At 31.3% G+C, this 19,134-nt stretch overlaps 3 protein-coding genes across 5 annotated transcripts; all 3 read left to right on the top strand.

Moving 5' to 3' along the window:
* The first annotated feature begins 2,255 nt into the window (after positions 1-2,255).
* Positions 2,256-8,192, top strand: LOC111279595 (beta-D-xylosidase 1). Its single transcript, XM_022866549.2, has 7 exons — positions 2,256-2,698; positions 4,726-5,004; positions 5,659-5,828; positions 5,931-6,028; positions 6,147-6,497; positions 6,678-7,091; positions 7,182-8,192. Exons 1-7 carry the CDS (start codon positions 2,282-2,284, stop codon positions 7,778-7,780), a joined length of 2,328 nt encoding a protein of 775 aa, XP_022722284.2. The 5' UTR covers positions 2,256-2,281; the 3' UTR covers positions 7,781-8,192.
* Positions 8,193-9,801: 1,609 nt separating this feature from the next.
* Positions 9,802-12,591, top strand: LOC111279120 (uncharacterized). 3 transcript variants are annotated; one of them, XM_089756639.1, is made up of 7 exons: positions 9,802-9,919; positions 10,156-10,219; positions 10,986-11,048; positions 11,130-11,177; positions 11,410-11,472; positions 12,282-12,344; positions 12,443-12,591. In XM_089756639.1, the coding sequence occupies exons 2-7, from the start codon at positions 10,169-10,171 to the stop codon at positions 12,449-12,451; spliced, it is 297 nt and encodes a 98-aa protein (XP_089612765.1). In that variant the 5' UTR covers positions 9,802-9,919; positions 10,156-10,168; the 3' UTR covers positions 12,452-12,591. The 3 variants fall into 3 exon arrangements, with proteins under 3 accessions (XP_089612765.1, XP_089612763.1, XP_089612764.1); XM_089756637.1 differs by lacking the exon at positions 12,443-12,591 and having other exon boundaries at positions 12,282-12,356; XM_089756638.1 differs by lacking the exon at positions 12,443-12,591 and having other exon boundaries at positions 9,878-10,027; positions 12,282-12,356.
* On the top strand, positions 12,443-17,241 carry LOC111279121 (protein trichome birefringence-like 4). The gene is given in 8 exon segments (XM_089756640.1): positions 12,443-12,550; positions 13,882-13,949; positions 14,215-15,639; positions 15,760-15,953; positions 16,095-16,253; positions 16,255-16,283; positions 16,362-16,520; positions 16,603-17,241. Coding segments are annotated over 6 exon segments (1,353 nt in total). The 5' UTR covers positions 12,443-12,550; positions 13,882-13,949; positions 14,215-15,155; the 3' UTR covers positions 16,931-17,241.
* The last annotated feature ends 1,893 nt before the right edge of the window (positions 17,242-19,134 follow it).

Below are 19,134 nucleotides of genomic sequence, written 5' to 3' on the forward strand. Positions count from 1 at the left end.
AATAAATGCTCTATATATGAGATAGCCATTTATGTTGTACTTATAGTTTCTTCTTGTCTAATAAAATCTAAATAATAAAGCAATAATAGCTTGACATATGAATAATTGCAATTTCTAATTATCACATCATCTTTTAGTAGATCTAATAATTTAAAATATGATATGGTTATATGATTCGAATACAATATGAAAATAGAAAATAGAAGTGAAATAGTTTAAAATTTTAACAATAACTATAGATGTATTTAACAAAATTAAAAAATATATATTTTATATTTCATGTCTACACAAATTATAATATACAATTTTTGTATAAAATATAATATAAATATTTGAATTTAATGTTATATACGATACGAATATACGAATTGCTATGACTATCTTTTAGCAACTTGGGAAGAAACCTATAGTTATAGGTAGAAAATAACTATTTTCATGGTTATATTGATCTTTTGATTACAATTAGGGATTGTAAGTAAATTGCTGTTGGGAGATATCCAATCCTTTTTTTTTTTTTTTGGGAGAGAATGTGTCTTTTGGACTCTTTAGTTATTTGGATTAATCTTGATTTTAACCATTGAATTTTTACTACAAAACTTGGTTAATTTCACTTTGTACTTGGTGTATGAAAAAGCACAAAATTGAAAAAGAAAATTTATTTGCATAGAAATTATTTGAAAATTGTTGTTGCTAGAATTAAATATCATGATAAATCATGTGATCAGGTAGGTAGCTTCTTAATTGGTATTATGTCTTTTCATTACTGATAGGTAATTTAATAAGGGAGAGTTTTAATAAAATTTTTTAAGATGAAATTTATGAAATTTTTTATTAAAAATAATTAAATATAAATTAAAATAAAAATCATAACTGCCGATAGATTTAAATGCATTGTTACATAGCTTAAGTGTAAAAATTTTAAAAAAAAAATTAATAAATTTTGATATACTTTTTTATATAGACATTTTTAGTAAAAATTTTGATAAAATTTTTACCGTTAAATAAGTACATATCATATTTGAATTATAAATAATATTTTTAATAATTTTTTTACGTATTATTAATTTTTATATTAAATTTTATCAATTAAAATTTTTTTATTAAAATATTTATTAAATTATTTCTAAAAATTTTTTTACAAACTTTACCCAAAAACATGATTTAAGTTTTTTTTTGTTTAAATAGAGAAATACCCTTTTAGAATGGATTTTTTTTCCGTAGAATTGATTATATTATCTGTATTATCTCATCTGTCAACAACCATATCCAAAAATACATGGTAACTCTAAAGAAAAATGGTTTCCTTTTTTCTATAAAAGTCGGAAATAATGAAGACAAAAATTCATGTTTTATTAGGTATGATAGAAACTGAATATTTTCAGTCACGAGATTTCCTTTTTATGGTGTCATGTACCAAACTGAAATCACATGTTTGAGAAATATTTTACAGTCTTCAGTGCCAGCAATTCATTGCTTATCATAAAAAAAAAAAAAAAAAATGACAAATAGAAACCTCTGCCCCTGTAATAGTCCAATCCAAAGACAACTGCATGTAATTTATTTTGACCCTTCAGTAAGATTAGCCAGATGTTTACTTTCGACTCTTTTTTTTTTCTCACTTTATTTTTATTAAAAAGTTTTATTAATAAATATATCAAAATTTATTAAATTTTAGACACTTAATTTATGAGATATTTTAATATATCAATTTTGATTTATGATTTTAATTTTTATTTACTTATTTCTATACAATAATAAATTTTACGAACTTCACCTATGAAACTTTATGTAAATCTTTTTTTTATTTTCGATAATTATCAAGTATATAGTTTACATTATTAATCAATAATGTAATGAGTAGTAACTAATTTCTTTTTATGATTTCTTTCATAAATAAATAAATAAATTTCTTTCATTCAAAGTTAACGTGAATGAGACCAGAAAGATTCTTTGGTCCGTGACCAATATCTCTTGGTTTTAACTTCACGTCCTCTTTCTTCTTTTCAAGCTCTAGGTTATGGCTAATATAGTATAGTTTTTCAACCTTTTCGCTTTTCTCACTCATTTACCACTCTAATTTCTAGCCCCACAATGCTATTCCCACACCGAAACTACGTGTTGAACTAACTTTCTCATCCCATTTCTCACTCGGTTGCTTTCTTGTTCTTTAGCTTTTAGCTTCATATCGACGTGGAAATCCAATCATGAACCCAAAATTTCCCCTATATATACACCTTTAAGCCATCGCCAATCTCACCCAAAAAAAAATTAAAAATAAAAAATGGGTGAGAAAATATCATTAAAGGTACTTTTCCGAGTTGTTGTCATTACTAATATCCTATGTTTGGTTTCCATTTCTTTGGGGGAAGCTCGACTGCCGTTTGCATGCGATCCCCGGAATGGGTTGACGAGGAGGTTGAGGTTTTGCAGAGTGGATTTACCTGTTCATGTGAGGGTGAGGGACTTGCTTGGGAGGTTGACATTGGAGGAGAAGATCAGGCTGTTGGTTAACAATGCTGCAGCTGTGCCTAGGCTGGGGATTCAAGGGTACGAGTGGTGGTCTGAGGCACTTCATGGGGTATCCAATGTGGGTCCTGGGACTAAGTTTGGTGGTGCTTTTCCTGGTGCCACTAGCTTCCCTCAAGTCATTACCACCGCTGCTTCTTTCAATGAATCCCTCTGGGAGCAAATCGGACGGGTAACTACTAAATACTATTATTAGATTTAACACATTTATTCGTCATTTTTCACTTTATCATAACCTTAACAAAGAAAATTAAAGAATAAATAAATATAACAAGGCTTTCTTATGTAGTAAGATATTGATTTCATTGCTTTTAAAATATTATTTAACAATTTAAAATACGATATGGTGATATAATACGAATATAATATAAAAAATATACGAAAATAATATAATTTAAAATTTTAACAATAATTATATATGAGTTTAACAAAATTAAAATAAATATGTTGTATATTTTTATATCGATACTAATTATAATACGTAATTTTTATATAAAATATGATATAAATATATAAATTTAAATATTTTATATGATAAAAAAATATATATCAATCTACACACTTCATTTTCAATTCTTTCGTCCTAGGCATTTTTTGGCTTTTGCTTTTGTCCCAGAGTGCTTTCTTTTATTAACAAAAAAAAAAAAAAAATTTCCACACAAGGGTTACCTTTCACTATTGCAACCTTTTCAAATGGTACACTATTTTGAAATAAAGTTCTCAAAAACCCTTGCCAATGGGTTCATTATTTAATTTATCTGCCAATAAATTTGGAAATAAGTGTGCTTTGAGAGTTAGGTCAAGAATAAAGACTGTGCCAATAAAGCTTGTCACTATTCTCCAACCAATTACTATACTATTAATCAACCCCTCTCAAATTCATATTATAATCAAAAAAGGAAATTATTCCAAACGTGTATAACTCAATCTACTAATTAATTGAAAATAATAAAGCTTTTAGTTGCTAATTATATCTTTTTTGAGAGTTCTCTTATTTTTTTCATACAAATATTTTTTTATGATTAATAGAAAGTTTTAATTAAGAATTTGGTTTTTTTATATATTTTAGTATAATTTTTTAATTTTATAAATAAGATTAAAAGATTGATACGTGTTTTATTTTATTTTTTTAATATATCCTATATTCATATGTGATGTTAATAGTTACTAGATTAAAATTGTCTCATTGTTTGCCTTTACTCCATGAAATTTCCATCTAAGACATGGCAAACTTCAAGATTCTTGTCATTGTCTGCTTTACTAAAATTTTGTCTTGTTCATCCTTATTATGCTGCTATGAAACACGAGAACATAAAAAACATATTGTTATTATTATTATTATTATTATTATTGGGTTGTTAGATTTGGTTTTTTTAGGATAAAAAATTCTTTAGAACATTATAAATATTATTATCGAATAAAATTTAATTATTAAAGATAATAATTATATTAAAATTTCAAAAATAAGTTGAGCGTCAAATTAACTTATATTTCAACATTTATATTTAATTTTTTCTTTAATTTTCAGAATACGATTTTTCAATTAAAAAAATTAGTAATATTGAAAGTAGTTGTTTAGCGGGCTTAGCTAGCAAGTAGAAATTAACCTAGCGGTGGCTGAATGACAATGATGTTATGGAGTTTGTGTAGATCGTTGGACTTGCAAGTAATTAATTTGCGTATACATCTTAGCTAAGGATACCTTAGGGTCCCATAATTTCAAGAAAAATAATAAAAAAAGGTAAGGTCCCATACTTAAAAATATACCATATCTACTCTATTTTTTTTTTCATTTAATTTTTGTATTAAAAGTTCCATAATTAATTTAATTCATTTGAGTATTATAGGCGAAACAATTCAATAATTTATTCATATTAATTCCTATCTAATCGTATTATGATCTTCTTTTTTTGAATTTCATTATTATTTTTTTATAATATGATAAGAAGTGATTCTAGATTTTTTTTGGATGTAATTTATTTTTTGAACAATTTTAAATGCGTATTCTTTTATATTATTATGATGCATTTAATATTTTATTCTGGAAATGTTATTCACGATTAATTAAAGATCAAATCTTGATTAACTAGAAATAAATGCTTATACTAATTAATGTTTCAATGAAACAGGCACTAAGTAGGCTTAATTCAGTTAACTATGGTAATTTAGTAATATTACTTTGTCCTATTGGGATTGCAGGTGGTTTCCGATGAAGCTAGAGCAATGTACAATGGAGGAATGGCTGGTTTGACATACTGGAGCCCCAATGTGAACATATTCCGTGATCCACGATGGGGCCGAGGCCAAGAGACTCCCGGTGAAGACCCAGTTCTAGCGGGTAAGTATGCTGCTAGCTACGTCCGTGGGCTCCAAAGTGCCACTGGGAACCGCCTAAAAGTTGCTGCCTGCTGTAAACATTACACCGCTTATGATCTTGATAATTGGAATGGTGTGGATCGATACCATTTCAATGCAAGGGTAAGATAATATATACGTGCTGACTTGTGTTTTCTAACTTTGTAGACGAAATAATTTATATCAGAATAATTTACTGAACTAGGGAAAATTTGAAAAGTTTGGCCAAACTACCAACTTTCCTTGTCCATATCTCTGTTAAGAACTTGAAAATGACTACTGCATTGCTTTGGACGGATCTTCTAGCATTCACATGTAGCAAGTAGCACGATTTAGCCATGGATTCTGGACCATTCAATTAGCTTAAGCAGACAGAATAAGATATTAAATGGTTTACTTTGACCATGTTAGCTGTCACATGTAGTTTTTAGCTGTTAGATTAGCAACAGGACTCGTAAATAGGACCATTGAAAAAGAAAATTAAAAAGGAGTAATATTGAAAATGCTTTTTTTTTTTTTTATAAAAAGTCAAGCTCACGGGTTATAAAAAAAAAGGAAATGCAAGCGTTGGGACTGGAATCTTAATCTTTCATGAAACCACCTCTTAAAAAGTAATGAAAGAATAACCCCATTATATACCATTGAAGATACCATTGAAGATTGACGTGACCTCACTTTCAAATAGCGTTTTGGCTAAATAGAGAAAGGTTTAAGGTCAGTGATTATTTATGGGTCAAAATTAAGTTATAATTAATTGCTAATTAATGATGGATGCAGGTTAGCAAGCAGGACCTGGTGGATACATATGATGTGCCATTCAAAGCTTGTGTGGTTGAAGGGAAAGTTGCAAGTGTAATGTGCTCTTACAATCAAGTCAATGGGAAGCCCACTTGTGCCGACCCAGATCTACTCAAGGGTACCATCCGAGGTCAATGGGGCCTTAATGGGTGTGTTTCTGTCAACTAAGGTGCATCATGCATGGCTTCTGTTCTATTATCGTGGTTTTGTTTTCTGATTTTACTTTTATTGTTTTCGGTTGGGTCAATTAGGTATATTGTATCAGATTGTGATTCGGTTGGGGTAATGTATGATACTCAACATTTCACTGCTACCCCTGAAGAGTCTGCTGCAGCTTCCATCAAAGCAGGTCAGCTTCAGCTTCAACATTTGATCCTAATATATATATTATTAATAGAAGCTAAGAGTTTTAAGAGGGATTTAACAATTTCATTCTTGAGCTTGGGCTTGACCATTTTGATCTGCAGGTTTGGATTTGGATTGTGGGCCATTTTTGGCGGTCCACACAGACCTGGCAGTAAGGAGGGGCTTGTTGGCTGAGGCTGATGTTGATATGGCACTAGCCAATACCATTACAGTCCAAATGAGGCTAGGCATGTTTGATGGGGAGCCATCAGGCCAACCATATGGGAACCTTGGCCCAAGAGATGTGTGCACTCCGTCCCATAAACAGCTAGCTCTCGAGGCTGCCAGACAAGGCATTGTTTTGCTAAAGAATTCTGGGCCTTCTCTGCCATTGTCAACTTCTCGTCATCGCACTGTTGCAGTTATTGGGCCCAACTCCGACGTTACAGTAACAATGATAGGAAACTATGCCGGTAACAGTCAATTGTCTTAGTTATTTTTCAAGCATGATGAACGAAATTGGTACATAATTTGGCAGATAGAAACATTTAGAGTCATTTGCTTTTTGAATTGAAATTTGGAAACTCGAGGCAGTGTAAAAATATCCCAGAAAAAGCAAAGTTCATGATCATTATTTTGTTTCTTTGATGCAGGAGTCGCATGTGGTTACACGAGTCCCTTGCAAGATATTTCAAGATATGCTAGGACAATTCATCAGGCAGGGTGTTCAGATGTTGCTTGCAAAGCAAACAATCTGTTTGGAGCCGCAGAGGCTGCAGCCCGCCAGGCCGACGCAACTGTACTTGTAATGGGGCTTGATCAATCCATAGAAGCAGAATTCAGGGACAGGGCAGGGCTGCTCTTGCCTGGACACCAACAAGAGCTGGTTTCCAGAGTGGCTAGAGCCTCTAGAGGCCCTACTGTGTTGGTGTTGATGTCAGGTGGTCCAATTGATGTGTCATTTGCTAAAAATGATCCTCGAGTAAGCGCCATTTTGTGGGCTGGTTATCCAGGCCAAGCTGGAGGAGCTGCAATTGCAGATGTTTTATTTGGAACAACCAATCCAGGTAATCTTTCAGGATTCCATCAACTTGGTTGACCTTTTTATGTCAATTCTCCCACTTTCATAGCAAATTTCATATATATATTTTTCACAGGAGGAAAGCTGCCAATGACATGGTATCCACAAGATTATGTAGCAAAAGTACCAATGACAAACATGGGGATGAGACAATCCGGAGGCTACCCTGGAAGAACCTACCGTTTCTATAAAGGTCCTGTAGTATTTCCTTTCGGTCATGGCATGAGCTATACAACCTTTAAACAATCTGTGGCCCTCGCTCCAACTGAGCTCCCAGTGCTTCTTGGCACCAATCTCTACACCAACAAAAACTCAACATTGTCAAGCAATGCCATAAGAGTGAAACATGCCAATTGCGACTCACTCTCATTATTTGTCCACATTGATGTGGAAAACACTGGCAATATGGATGGAACTCACACCTTGCTTGTTTTCTCTACACCACCACCCACTGGAAAATGGTCTCCAAACAAGCAATTGATAGGTTTTGATAGAGTTAATGTCGTCGCCGGATCTAAACAACGAGTCAAAATCAATATTCATGCCTGCAAACACCTCAGTGTGGTTGATGAATTTGGAATTCGAAGAATTCCAATGGGTGAACATAGTTTACACATTGGAGATCTCAAGCACTCCATTTCTCTCCAAGCAAATTTGGAAGGCATCAAGACCTAGACTCTCAAGAGTCAGGAGTACATCATAGAACTAAGTTAATTATCATTGCTATAAGTGTTCTTAGGATTCCTCCCTCAGATCATGTGAGAAAAATCTTATGGGTTTGAGGAAGTTCCACTGCGTTCCCGAAGGGAAGAAAGTGGTCATGATTGTAAGTTTCTTATAGTGTTTGGATTTTGATAACTTCTTGTTGACTAGTCATTGAGTCCCCAATCCATTTTGTTCACAAGAAAACAAAATTGATTGAAATAGAATTGGTCTATGAATAATAGAGAAACCAGCAGATCAAGCTTTGCTGGTTTCAGAATCTTTGTATGGTTTGCATTATATGCTTGTTTAAAGTTTGTAAAACTTCAGCTCTAAAACTCTGAAGAGCTCTTGTTCAAAGCAATACATGAGAATCATTGAATCATCTGCTTCATTCCTTTTCTTTCTCCCTTGAATATATATATATATATATATAAAATCTTTTTAAGAATCAAATTCAAAATCCTCAACTTTAGAACCGATTCATTAATTAATGAAAATTTTCAAAAATCAGAACTAATCTTGAAGAATATTATTAACATGTTAATACTTATAATGAATTTTTTTTTTTTTTAAAATAAGATACAGTTTTAATTTAAAATTGATTGATTTGAGTTAACGTAAATATCTATATAAACCATAATGCACACATCCAAACTTCTCAACGTGAGAAGCTTAGTTAATGTGAGGCATGAGCCCTACTTATATTTTTTTTCGATTCAAACATAAGATATATCATAACTCAAAATCGATTTATTTTAAATAATATAGAATTTCATATAAATTACAACGCACATATTCAAACTTTCCGCCGTGGGAAGCCTTATAAATGGGTTTTGCTCCTACCTTTTTTGTAGTTACAACCTGAATTGGGATTTTGAATTCTCATTAAAGTTTTACCTTAAATTTTGAATAAAAAAAAATGCAAAAGGTGTGCCATTGTTTTTTTTTTTTTTCCTAAACTACTATTTATGAAGAAGAAATTTTGAAGGGTACTTTGTACTCACAATGCTTAAACAAAACAAGGCTGGTCCAGTAACACTTCTATACTAGTTTTATTATTTGGTATAAAAAAAATTATACATTGATTTTTTTTGGTATAAAAAATTTTATTTTTGTTAGTGTTGGTCCAAAAATAAAAAAAATAAGTATAATGAAAAAAATCAATCAAAATAAAAATACAAAATCAGTTTATAATGACAAAATACAATCTTAGTACAATGATAAAATTGCTTTTTTAAAAATGTTATGCAAATAAAGAAAACAATAAATAAATAAATAAAACCAATTCCACACGTGTGAAGATGAGTTAGGTGTCGGTACAAGCGGAGATTTTGCACGTGAGAAATTGTACGGCGTGAGTTTCGTATGGACCGGCTGACATCGACATGTTAACGGCATAAACAGTAATGTCACTTTTGTATTTTAATTACCAAAATTATGAATAAAACAAAGAAATAAAGCCTATCAAATTAGATTCCTATATAAATATAATTAAATATATATTTTAAATTCAAAATTAATTTAATTAATTTATACATAATAATATTTAATAATTTTAAATTTTAAAATTTAAAATTATACTCCCTCCGTTTCATTTTTTTTTGGATATTCCAAAATTATATTCTATTTTATTTTATTGAACATCTTAAACTTTTACTTTTTTATATTTTAAAATTATTTTTATGATTTTTTTGACATTAAAAATCATGAAAATTTAATTTTATAAAAAATTAAAATTTAATGTTAAATGCATTAAAGTTAAAATTTTTTTCTTAAACTTCAAAAAAATCAATACATGATAAATATTTTGAAACGAAAAGAGTAAGTTTTTTTTAATTATAAATTTATTTATAAAAAGTTATATAATAAATTAATGATGTCATTTTCTTAATGGAATTTTTTTAAAAAATTAAATTTTTGTGTATTTGTTCTTTCATATTGTTGAACCTAAAATAAACATATATACTAATTACTTCTTACAACATGGAATATATTATTCTTTATCTCACCTTGTCACTCAAACACATCCCCCTCTCTTTTCTTTCCGTCATTCTACCCTTTCCCTCACTCTTTCTCTCTTTGCATTTCTTCCTTTTTCCTTTCTGCAAGGTAATCCCCAAGACCCCCTCTTCTTCCTTCTCTCTTTTCCTTCTCCTTCCTTCATCTTCTTTCTTTATATCCTGGGTTTCTACTTGTCCTGTTTTTCATATTACTCCGGTAAAATTTTATTCTCACGTGCGTGCAGATACACATATACAAAACACGTATTTTTATATAAACATGAATTCGATTTATAGGTTTTTTTTTTTTTTGGTTATATTAATGATGTTTGAATGACTTAACAGGAGGAAGTTAAAAATGGCAGACTACAAACATGGTGAAGACTTCTATGGCACCCAAGACCATGAGGTATTTTCTTGTTAGCTTTTTTGTAAACTTGAACTTTTTTATTATTACGTTTAATATATTAGCATTAAGGGTCCCATCTAACCCATCAATCTCCATCGTTAATTTTTTTTAAACTCCCCTCCATAATTATTGATGAATTCTGGATGAAAGAATCAACGGTTCTGATGTTCACTACCAAAGTCCACGTGTGAGCCCACATGCAAGTGGGTGTAGCCTATAATCTCTCTAACTCTAAACTCTCTTTCATTAATTGAAATAAAAATGTTTTAGAAATATAATTAAATTTATTTCCAAAAAATGGGCCTGTAGAGATTCACTGAGTATTTTTTTGGGGGGGTTTTGGCTGGAAATGGAAGGGCGTATTGTAATATTCCCAATCAGAAGATATTTTTTTGCTTTTGCGTGATTTATGGTGTTAAAGTTATTCCCTGTGCTCATATCTAGGATGGTAGACATGTAGGGTCACCAAATCAACGGCTATTAGTATGACACGTCCGGTTAAATATGTTGTGATGAGAGGGATGTAACTTGTACGTACTGTGAATGTCAGAGACATTCTTTTGAAATGTCGGCAGTGTTGGATTTATACGTACAACTGTACTTTATTCAGAATCCTCAACTGATGTTAAGCTGCAACCAAAAGAAATTTTAAATTCGAAATTTAATTTATTTATTTTTAAAAAAGTAATATTTAATTATCATTTTTTATAAAAAAATGACGTGAAATTTTATTTTTACATTTTTTTTTTATCTCAAATTGTTACAGGAAACAACCGAGTCCAAGAAATACGGAGGATTGGTGCCAAAGAAGAAGCCCTTAATCTCAAAGGTAAACAAAAACTTTTGACCGTCTAGATTAAGACAAAATTCAATTATACTTCGATGTGACGAGCTAACAAAATGAATGTAGGACCATGAACGTGCCTTCTTTGATTCAGCAGACTGGGCATTATGTAAGGTAATTGTCACATTAAAGAAAAAAAAAATAGATGTTTGTCCAACACTTGATGACCCAAAAATTTACAGTTGGAGTCCATTTTCTTTCTGTTTCTTTTATTTTGTCGGTCAGAGGGTCCCAAGCCGAACTGGAAACCAGAGACTTAATCTGGGTGAACAGGATATTATTTGTTGGGTATTCAACTTTCCACCATTTTTGCTCTGATTTGTCTTCTTGTCTGAGTATGAAACAGCAAGGTGCAGGAGTTAATCAAAAATCAACAGTGGCCATCGAGACTTTGAGACCAAAGCTTCAGGTATATATATTGTGACGATTGATCCATTTTTATCGTTTATTTAGAGATGACAACGGATAAGATATAAGATAAATAAAATATTTTTTATTTTCATCTTTTGATTTTTATATTATATCAATTATCATATCTATATTTAATGAATATTATAAATTTATTTTTATTCTTGTAGGTTAACGAGTATAGATAATTTTATAAGTTGTAAAAATAAAATAAAAATCAAAATGTATTTTTTTATTTTTTTTAAATTTTATTTTATATATTTATGTAATTTTTTTTATAAATATATTAATATATATTTTAAATAAAAATATATTAGTTTTAATTAATTTAAATAAAAATATATTAGTTTTAATTAATTTAAATAAAAATATATTAGTTTTAATTAATTTATATATTAGTTTTAATTAATTAAATAAAAATATATTAGTTTAAATAAAAAATAAAAAATATAATTAATTTAAATATATATATATTAGTTTTAATTAATTTATATTATTTAAAAAATTAGTTATTATATATATAAATATAAATATATATAGACTATGGGTATTTGAATAAGTGAGTGCTATATTACTTGTTCTTATTCCTATGCTCGGTAAAAAATTTAAAATATACATATTCTTATTTTCATCCTCATGATGTAATATTCATTCTCATAATATAATATTTATTTTTATTTTTATTTAGATAAAAAGTTTATTTTTCATTAAGTGTGAGTAAAATTGATATTTTTATTCTAATTTTTATAATTTCTCGATAAATTTGTGTAAACGATAATTTTATTGGATTGTTTGCATTTGTGCACGCAGAGAACACCACACCAACAATTACCTCCAAGAAAACCTGCTTGTACATCAGGTCGAGAAAACAATGTGAGTTACTAAAATTTTGTGTTAAAATTGTATTTCTCTTGAATGAAGTATGTCGGATCGTCATAATTATGATTAATTTCTGTTGATGTTCGTTGCAGGCGCAGTAGATTTCATCAGGTGGTCTGAGAAGTTGATGAAAATGTTCATAACATTTTCATGATGATGATGAAATTGGATACATTTGCAATGTGCACTTGAATTACTTGGTATCTTTTAATAAAATGGATTCCTCATTGTTGAAAAGAAATTTGCATTGTTCTGTCATTGGCTTATCACTTATGCTTGATTTGGATGCATGATGAGAGCTTCGTCGTTGGGTTAGAGCTTGCATTTTATGATTGCATATATGTTATAAAATGTAGACTCCGATGCATTAAAAAAACATTTTTCACGAGTTCAAATCAGAGCTTAAAGTTGTGAGTTTTATAATTCAAAGAATCCAATACATTTCTCCCCATGGTGAGTGGTAATATGAGATTCCAGAAGGGATTGAAATTTCTATGATCCTTCGTTCATGTTCTTGGTCCCCATAAGAAATTTCTATGATCCTTAAACCTTCTTCTGAGGATAGGCTTTGTTTGTGGTCAGTTATTTTGATTGGGATCGTTTAACTGTCTCTTCCCCTAAAGCTCAAAGATCCCATTAACTTAACCATGGTTTTCTTATTTGGTTTGTCTTTAGTTTTGAATAATGAAAGCAACTAGGAAGAATTGAAATTCCATTAAAACCAAAACCCAATCCAAAAGTAACAAGGAAAAGTCACCACAACTTGAAAGAAGAATTTGTGTGTGTTTTTATTTTTATTTTTATTTTCTGTAAAAGGGATTTTTAATGAAGAGAGAAAGCGTTGTAATTCATAATTGTCCAAATGATATTTCTTGATTAGATTTTTTATTAAATTCATATAATTTTTACTAAAATTTTAAATTATATTATTTTTATATATTTTTTGCATAAATTATGTAATATATTTTAGTATGGTGCACTCCACCTGCTCCATACCTACGAAGTCTTTGGCATTCCTCCAAAGTTTAACCAAAACAATGAAAACAAACAAACGGCACCCTTTTCCCAATCAATTTTACCAAACTCACCTTAATCCTTATTTTGTATAAGAAAATTATTCTATTCAATTAATGGTTTCGGGGCCACGGCCAATAGAACCAGAGTATGTCAATGACACCGACTTTGAGAGGGTTCATTTACAGCACTGTTTCAACAGAAGCGGTTTTATGTTTAATGCTGAGGCAGAAAATTTACATTGGACAACTGACTATTATAGTTCTGAGGTTGTTCACACAGATTTATTGTATAATTATCTCCAATTCAGCCTTCCTTTCCATTGGTTCAAACTGTCTGTAAGCTTCTAAAATGGCAGTCTTATTTACAATCAAATTATGGGTTTTAGCCTTAACTATGGTGTGCATGTCTAATTTCTTCTTCTACTTGGGTATCTGACAAAGAACCATAAACTTTTCTCTTTGATATCATTCATTAATCTTGAAGTGCATTAATCCTTTGCTGCAATCCTTGACAGGGAAGGCAGATGAAGATCTGCCTCAAACGGGTGTCTCCAAGGCATTGTTATGTTTCAATGATAAAAATGTAAGGTTTTCGGACATGCATGTTCAATCGACAGCAATAAGAAGAAATGATTGCTTATTCTTGGTTTAACAGGCTTAACATTTGTCACTTGATAATCTGATATCTCCTCTTCCTATTGATTATTTTTGTGAACATTTCTTTCCAATCATCAATGACTGTGCCTATAGAAAGATTTAAGGATATCTTAAAGATTTAATTGGAATTGTTTTCTTTGTTTCTATTTGCATAACTTTCAGACTAATAGCAGCTGTGAGGAAACTTGCAGGTTTACTGCAAGTGGAAACCTAGACGTTCCCCTTGACTACATTGATAAATATTGCATTGGAGCTTGCCTGTCACAGACACACCTAGTGCTCAACTGCATAGAGAACATCATGGCCATGGTTCAGGATATTAGAGACACAATCCAAGCAGGATGTGGCTATGGTCCTGAAAGAGGTAGCTTCAAAAATCAACTTTAACATTGTTCCTTTTTGGTTTTCCATCAAATACCATTAACAGTCTGTGTTTGTGTCGGTAATTTCAATGTGGGAGAGCACATTGAATCTGAGAGAAGCAGTACAAACAAGGCAGCACTCACATTTTGTTTAGGACAGGGTGCATGATTATCGGGCTCACTCAATTACTGCAACATGTTTAATTATCCGAATCACTAAAGGGCTGAAGGATTTCTTGCCTCTACTTTGAATGTCTCTGTTTCAAAATGAGGCAATAAAACATAACTGAAGTTTTGCCGAGCATCATTTAAGGATATACAACTTTGATTTTGTTTGTCTTCATATCTCTTGAATTTCGTATTTTGTCATTGACTATGTATGGGATTCAGGTTAACGAAATTATAAGAGATTGGCCTTGGTGTGAACCATGCAGCAGTAAACCTGGAAATCTACCACAATCAAACATGATAACCAACAATGATTGTGAAATGAAGAAATTTGATGCCTGAGAAATTCAACGTCTATTAAAAATCAATTCTTCAACGAGTTGCAAATTTATTTCACAAATTCAGCTAAGACTTCAGACTCAGAAGCAAGCAAAAGTGCCTAATGTTACCCTTTGCAAGTTAACGTTTTAATTACCTGTGGTATATCAAAAAAATGCGGCCCACGTTTAAAACTTAAAACTACCTTTCCCTCTGTTTTTCCAGTCTAGTTCTCTTCTTTTTACCCCCTAACGGCGTCTTTCAAGAACACGATCTCCACTTTGATGCAAGTTTCAAGAGCCGCCTTATGCCTTCTTTGGCGATCAGGAACCCATATTTTCTATATTTCATTGCTTCTTCTTTCACTCTTCTTCCTTTCCACATCACTCATCGAGCGTTTTCCAACCGCATTAGCCTCAGCTTTGGCCACTCGGCTTCGCTTTGCTGCAGACTACATTTCTTCATTCACTTCAGTTTCTTCTTCCAACACTTGCCTCGTCTCTGACTTGCAAAGTAACTGTACTCTTTCTTTGGTTATCGCAGTCGAAAGAACTCATGGGAATTCTGTAAAAGATGGAACTTATGAGATAATAGACCTTAGTTCTTGTGATATCTTCAATGGTAATTGGGTCTTGGATAATTCTGACTCCGTTTACCTACAAGGGTCTTGTCCCTTTGTTGATAATTCTTTTAACTGCTTCAAGAATGGCCGGGTTGATTTGAGTTACGTTACATACCGATGGAAGCCTTTTGATTGTCAAATTCCAAGGTCCGAATTTGAGACTCCTCTTCAAGATTTATAGAGAACTTACAACCCTTGATCCCTTCATTTCTTTGTTCCTAGTTGCTGCTAGATGTGTTGTTTTTTTATGTTTGTTGACTTGTGTTGGTTTGATGGGAGGGAAATGTTGGAAATGTTGAGAGGGAAGAGACTGGTTTTCGTGGGTGATTCTTTGAATCGGAACATGTGGGAGTCACTGGTCTGTGCATTGAGAGAATCATTGCAAGATAAGAGAAGAGTCTTTGAAGTTTCCAATAGGAGTGAGTTCAGGAAACAAGGGTTCTATTCTTTCAGATTCAAAGTGAGTGAAATCATCATTCGCAATTCTAGTTAATGAAACTGTTTTTGTTGTTACTTCTTTGTTGTCTTTTCTTTTTTTTTTTTTTGCTTTAATATCTAACAGTTTTTTTTCTAAATAATGTTGTTTGCTGAAATGATATAGGATTACAAGTGCTCAATAGACTTCATGAAATCACCATTCCTTGTCCAAGAATGGAAAATCTCTGATAAAACTGGGACCAGAAGAGAGACACTGAGACTTGACATGATTCAGGGTTCTAAGTACAGGGATGCTGATATAATTGTTTTCAACACTGGTAGATTGGTGGACTCACCAGAGAACTGGCAAAGGGTAAAATCTGCAGCAATTTTTTCTCCATTAGTTTCCGAATTACCATCAGTTTCTGATAGGCTTTAGTGTTAAATGCAGCAAAAATTACTTCCAGGAAAGCAGCCATGTCTATAACAAATTGGAAGTAAAAGAAGCATTTACAAAGGCATTGAGGACATGGGCACAATGGATTGATGCTAAAATTGATAGAAACCGCACCAGGGTCTGCTTTGCGGGATACTCAGCTTCTCACTTCAAGTATAAAAAGGGCTTTCTGCAATGGAATTTCTCACCTCTAATAGCATAGTAATTGGATCATTTGTATTCTTTGGCATATCAGGAAAGGACAGTGGGATACTGGTGGGCACTGTGATGGTGAAACAAAACCTATAGCAAATGAGACAAGCCTAGCACCATATCCATGGATGATGAGCATCCTGGAATCTGTAATAGAAGAAATGAAAACACCAGTATTTTATCTCAACATCACCACGATGACAGCCTACAGAAAAGACGGGCATCCTTCGATTTATCGACCACCAGAGATCCTGAGGACCCCTGACATGTTCCAAGATTGCAGCCACTGGTGCCTCCCAGGTGTTCCAGACTCCTGGAATGAACTTCTCTATGCCATCCTGCTAATATCAGGCCATAACTTACCAAAATAATCACTAGCCACAACCACATCCATTTGTGTTTCATTTTTGGTCTTAAGTGTAATGTAGTTGTTCTTTTCGTGTGTTCATCAAACTCCTGTTTGAAAAAAAAAAAACCAGTGTCAATCTTTGAACTGCCCTTTTTACTATCATACCAAAATGTTTGTAAAGAAATTGCATTGAAGGAGATTGCATGTTATGAGGCTATCCTGATTTGGAATCAACACCCAACAATTGAAATTTTGGCATTTAGATGTGTTAGGGTCAAGAGAAAAAGGTGAATAAAAAAATGAAGGAAATAATTTTCCTTTTTATTGTTTGAATTTGATCTAAAACAAATGATTATCATATAAGAAAAGTATATTTTATCAAATACTACTATATTCCTTATTTTTTCATTGAAAACTATTAAAAATTAAAATTTGATCACTATAATTAAAAGTTGAACTAATAGATAGATTAATACTGATATTTTTTTAAAAATTTTTTTATGATTCAAATACATGGCTAATAACTAAAAATTAATTATTTTACCACCAAAAAGTACTCTCCATTATTATCGAATCGCCGATAATCTCCTCAAACAGGTTCTCCATCCCAATTCTCTCCCTAATCGTACTCTTTTCTTAATGATTACGGCGTTATGATTGTTTAATGTTTAATTTTAGCTTTATCTTAGTTTTAATCATTCTTTTTCTTTTTAAAGTTTTAATGGCTACTGAAATCATAGTTTTAATGCTTCAAATAAGGGATTTAAAATCCTGTAGGGGTTTCATTTTTCGGTCACATCCTGTAGTTCCAAATATAACGAATAAGATAATAGTAATTTTTTTAGAAATTAAAAAATGAAGTAAAAGAATAGTTTAATATAATAATATTTATATATAATATTTAAAATAATTTATAATATTTTAATCTTATATTTATAAATAAAAATAATTTTTTCATGTATTTTAATTATAACTCAAAATTAATATGCTATAAAATTCATAAATATATTAAAAAAAGCATAAATAATAATTTTAGCATCTTGTTATGGTCATAATTTTTTATTATACTACTATTTACGGATGTGATACATTATTATTTGTGTGAATGATGATTCACACCTCAATGAATAGCGGTGACAAAGAGTAGTGTTACTGTTAAATAGCGGCCACTACACCAGGTCATGGGCCATATTTAAATCCATGACTTCAGTAGCTCATTGGTCTTAATTAATTATCTTAATATTTGAAAATGCTAGTGATTAAGTGCTTATTAGCTTCCTTTGTAACATTGCCTTGCGAATTCTCAGTCTATTTCTGTTAGCTTGAAAATTTACGTATATTTTACAGGTTTTTATGTAATTTTAAATTTTCAGGCGAGCATTTATCGAGAAGAAAAGAATATAGTAGATTTGTACGTAATACTACTTAGGTATTCAAGGTGAGGGAAGCTTAGTTTTGCTACTAAACTAATTTGTATAATCTTATTTGTGAACTTATTTTTGGATCAGTCTGGTGACAGAAACTATACCATTCCATCGAGATTATCAGGTTTTGCTAAAGAAAAGGCGGTGTATAGGAAGGTGAAGTTCATGTTGTTCTGGATGCTTTATGATGTGAGTCCGATCGTATGGTATATGATGATGTTTTGGTTGTAATGTTTCTTCTTTGCAGAGACTTTTAGCTGTTCTTGATGAGCTTGAATCGTTGAAGCCAGAGGTTCACTTCTGGTTCACTGGAGAGTTGAAGAACTAAATAAGGCTCACGCAGGGGCTCGATTGGTTGAACTTGATGGCCATGAAAACCCTTCCTATGGCTCAGAGAAAATGTCTCATTTGGGTTGGACCCCTGTAAATAAAGGTTCTAACATTAGCTTGGATATTAAACAGGTACCAAGCTGTTTATAATTGGTGGAGGCAATGTGATCTGATTATGTGATTATTGATATCTCCATTTGTTTTCTGCTTTTTGCTTGCATTTTTTTAATACAATTTCCAATATTATAGCTATGTTTTTTCTTTTTATTTGGTTGCAGCCTGCCAACATGGCAGTTCAATCTTCATGGAAGGATAACAATAATAGCAATCAAATTGACAAGCAGTTCCAAAAATTGTGAGATTTTTTTCTTGTTAGTGATACTTTTATGATTTGAATCATGAAACCTATAAGTTGCATCTTTGCAATCAGAAAATCAGCAGTTTTATGATTGGGATCCATTAAAATTCAACT

This window comes from Durio zibethinus, chromosome 27, assembly GCF_047325235.1.
Source record: "Durio zibethinus cultivar Kanyao isolate XHJ-2024 chromosome 27, ASM4732523v1, whole genome shotgun sequence".
NCBI lineage: Eukaryota > Viridiplantae > Streptophyta > Magnoliopsida > Malvales > Malvaceae > Durio > Durio zibethinus.

Excerpts from the sequence above, each read along its gene's own strand:
- LOC111279120 (XM_089756637.1), top strand. The coding sequence starts at position 10,169 with ATGGCAGACTACAAACATGGTGAAGACTTCTATGGCACCCAAGACCAT. Across the intron at positions 10,220-10,985 it reads ATGGCACCCAAGACCATGAG|GAAACAACCGAGTCCAAGAA; the intron begins GTATTTTCTTGT and ends AAATTGTTACAG. Across the intron at positions 11,473-12,281 it reads CTTTGAGACCAAAGCTTCAG|AGAACACCACACCAACAATT; the intron begins GTATATATATTG and ends TTGTGCACGCAG.
- LOC111279595 (XM_022866549.2), top strand. The coding sequence starts at position 2,282 with ATGGGTGAGAAAATATCATTAAAGGTACTTTTCCGAGTTGTTGTCATT. Across the intron at positions 5,829-5,930 it reads GGTCAATGGGGCCTTAATGG|GTATATTGTATCAGATTGTG; the intron begins GTGTGTTTCTGT and ends TGGGTCAATTAG. Across the intron at positions 7,092-7,181 it reads ATTTGGAACAACCAATCCAG|GAGGAAAGCTGCCAATGACA; the intron begins GTAATCTTTCAG and ends TATTTTTCACAG.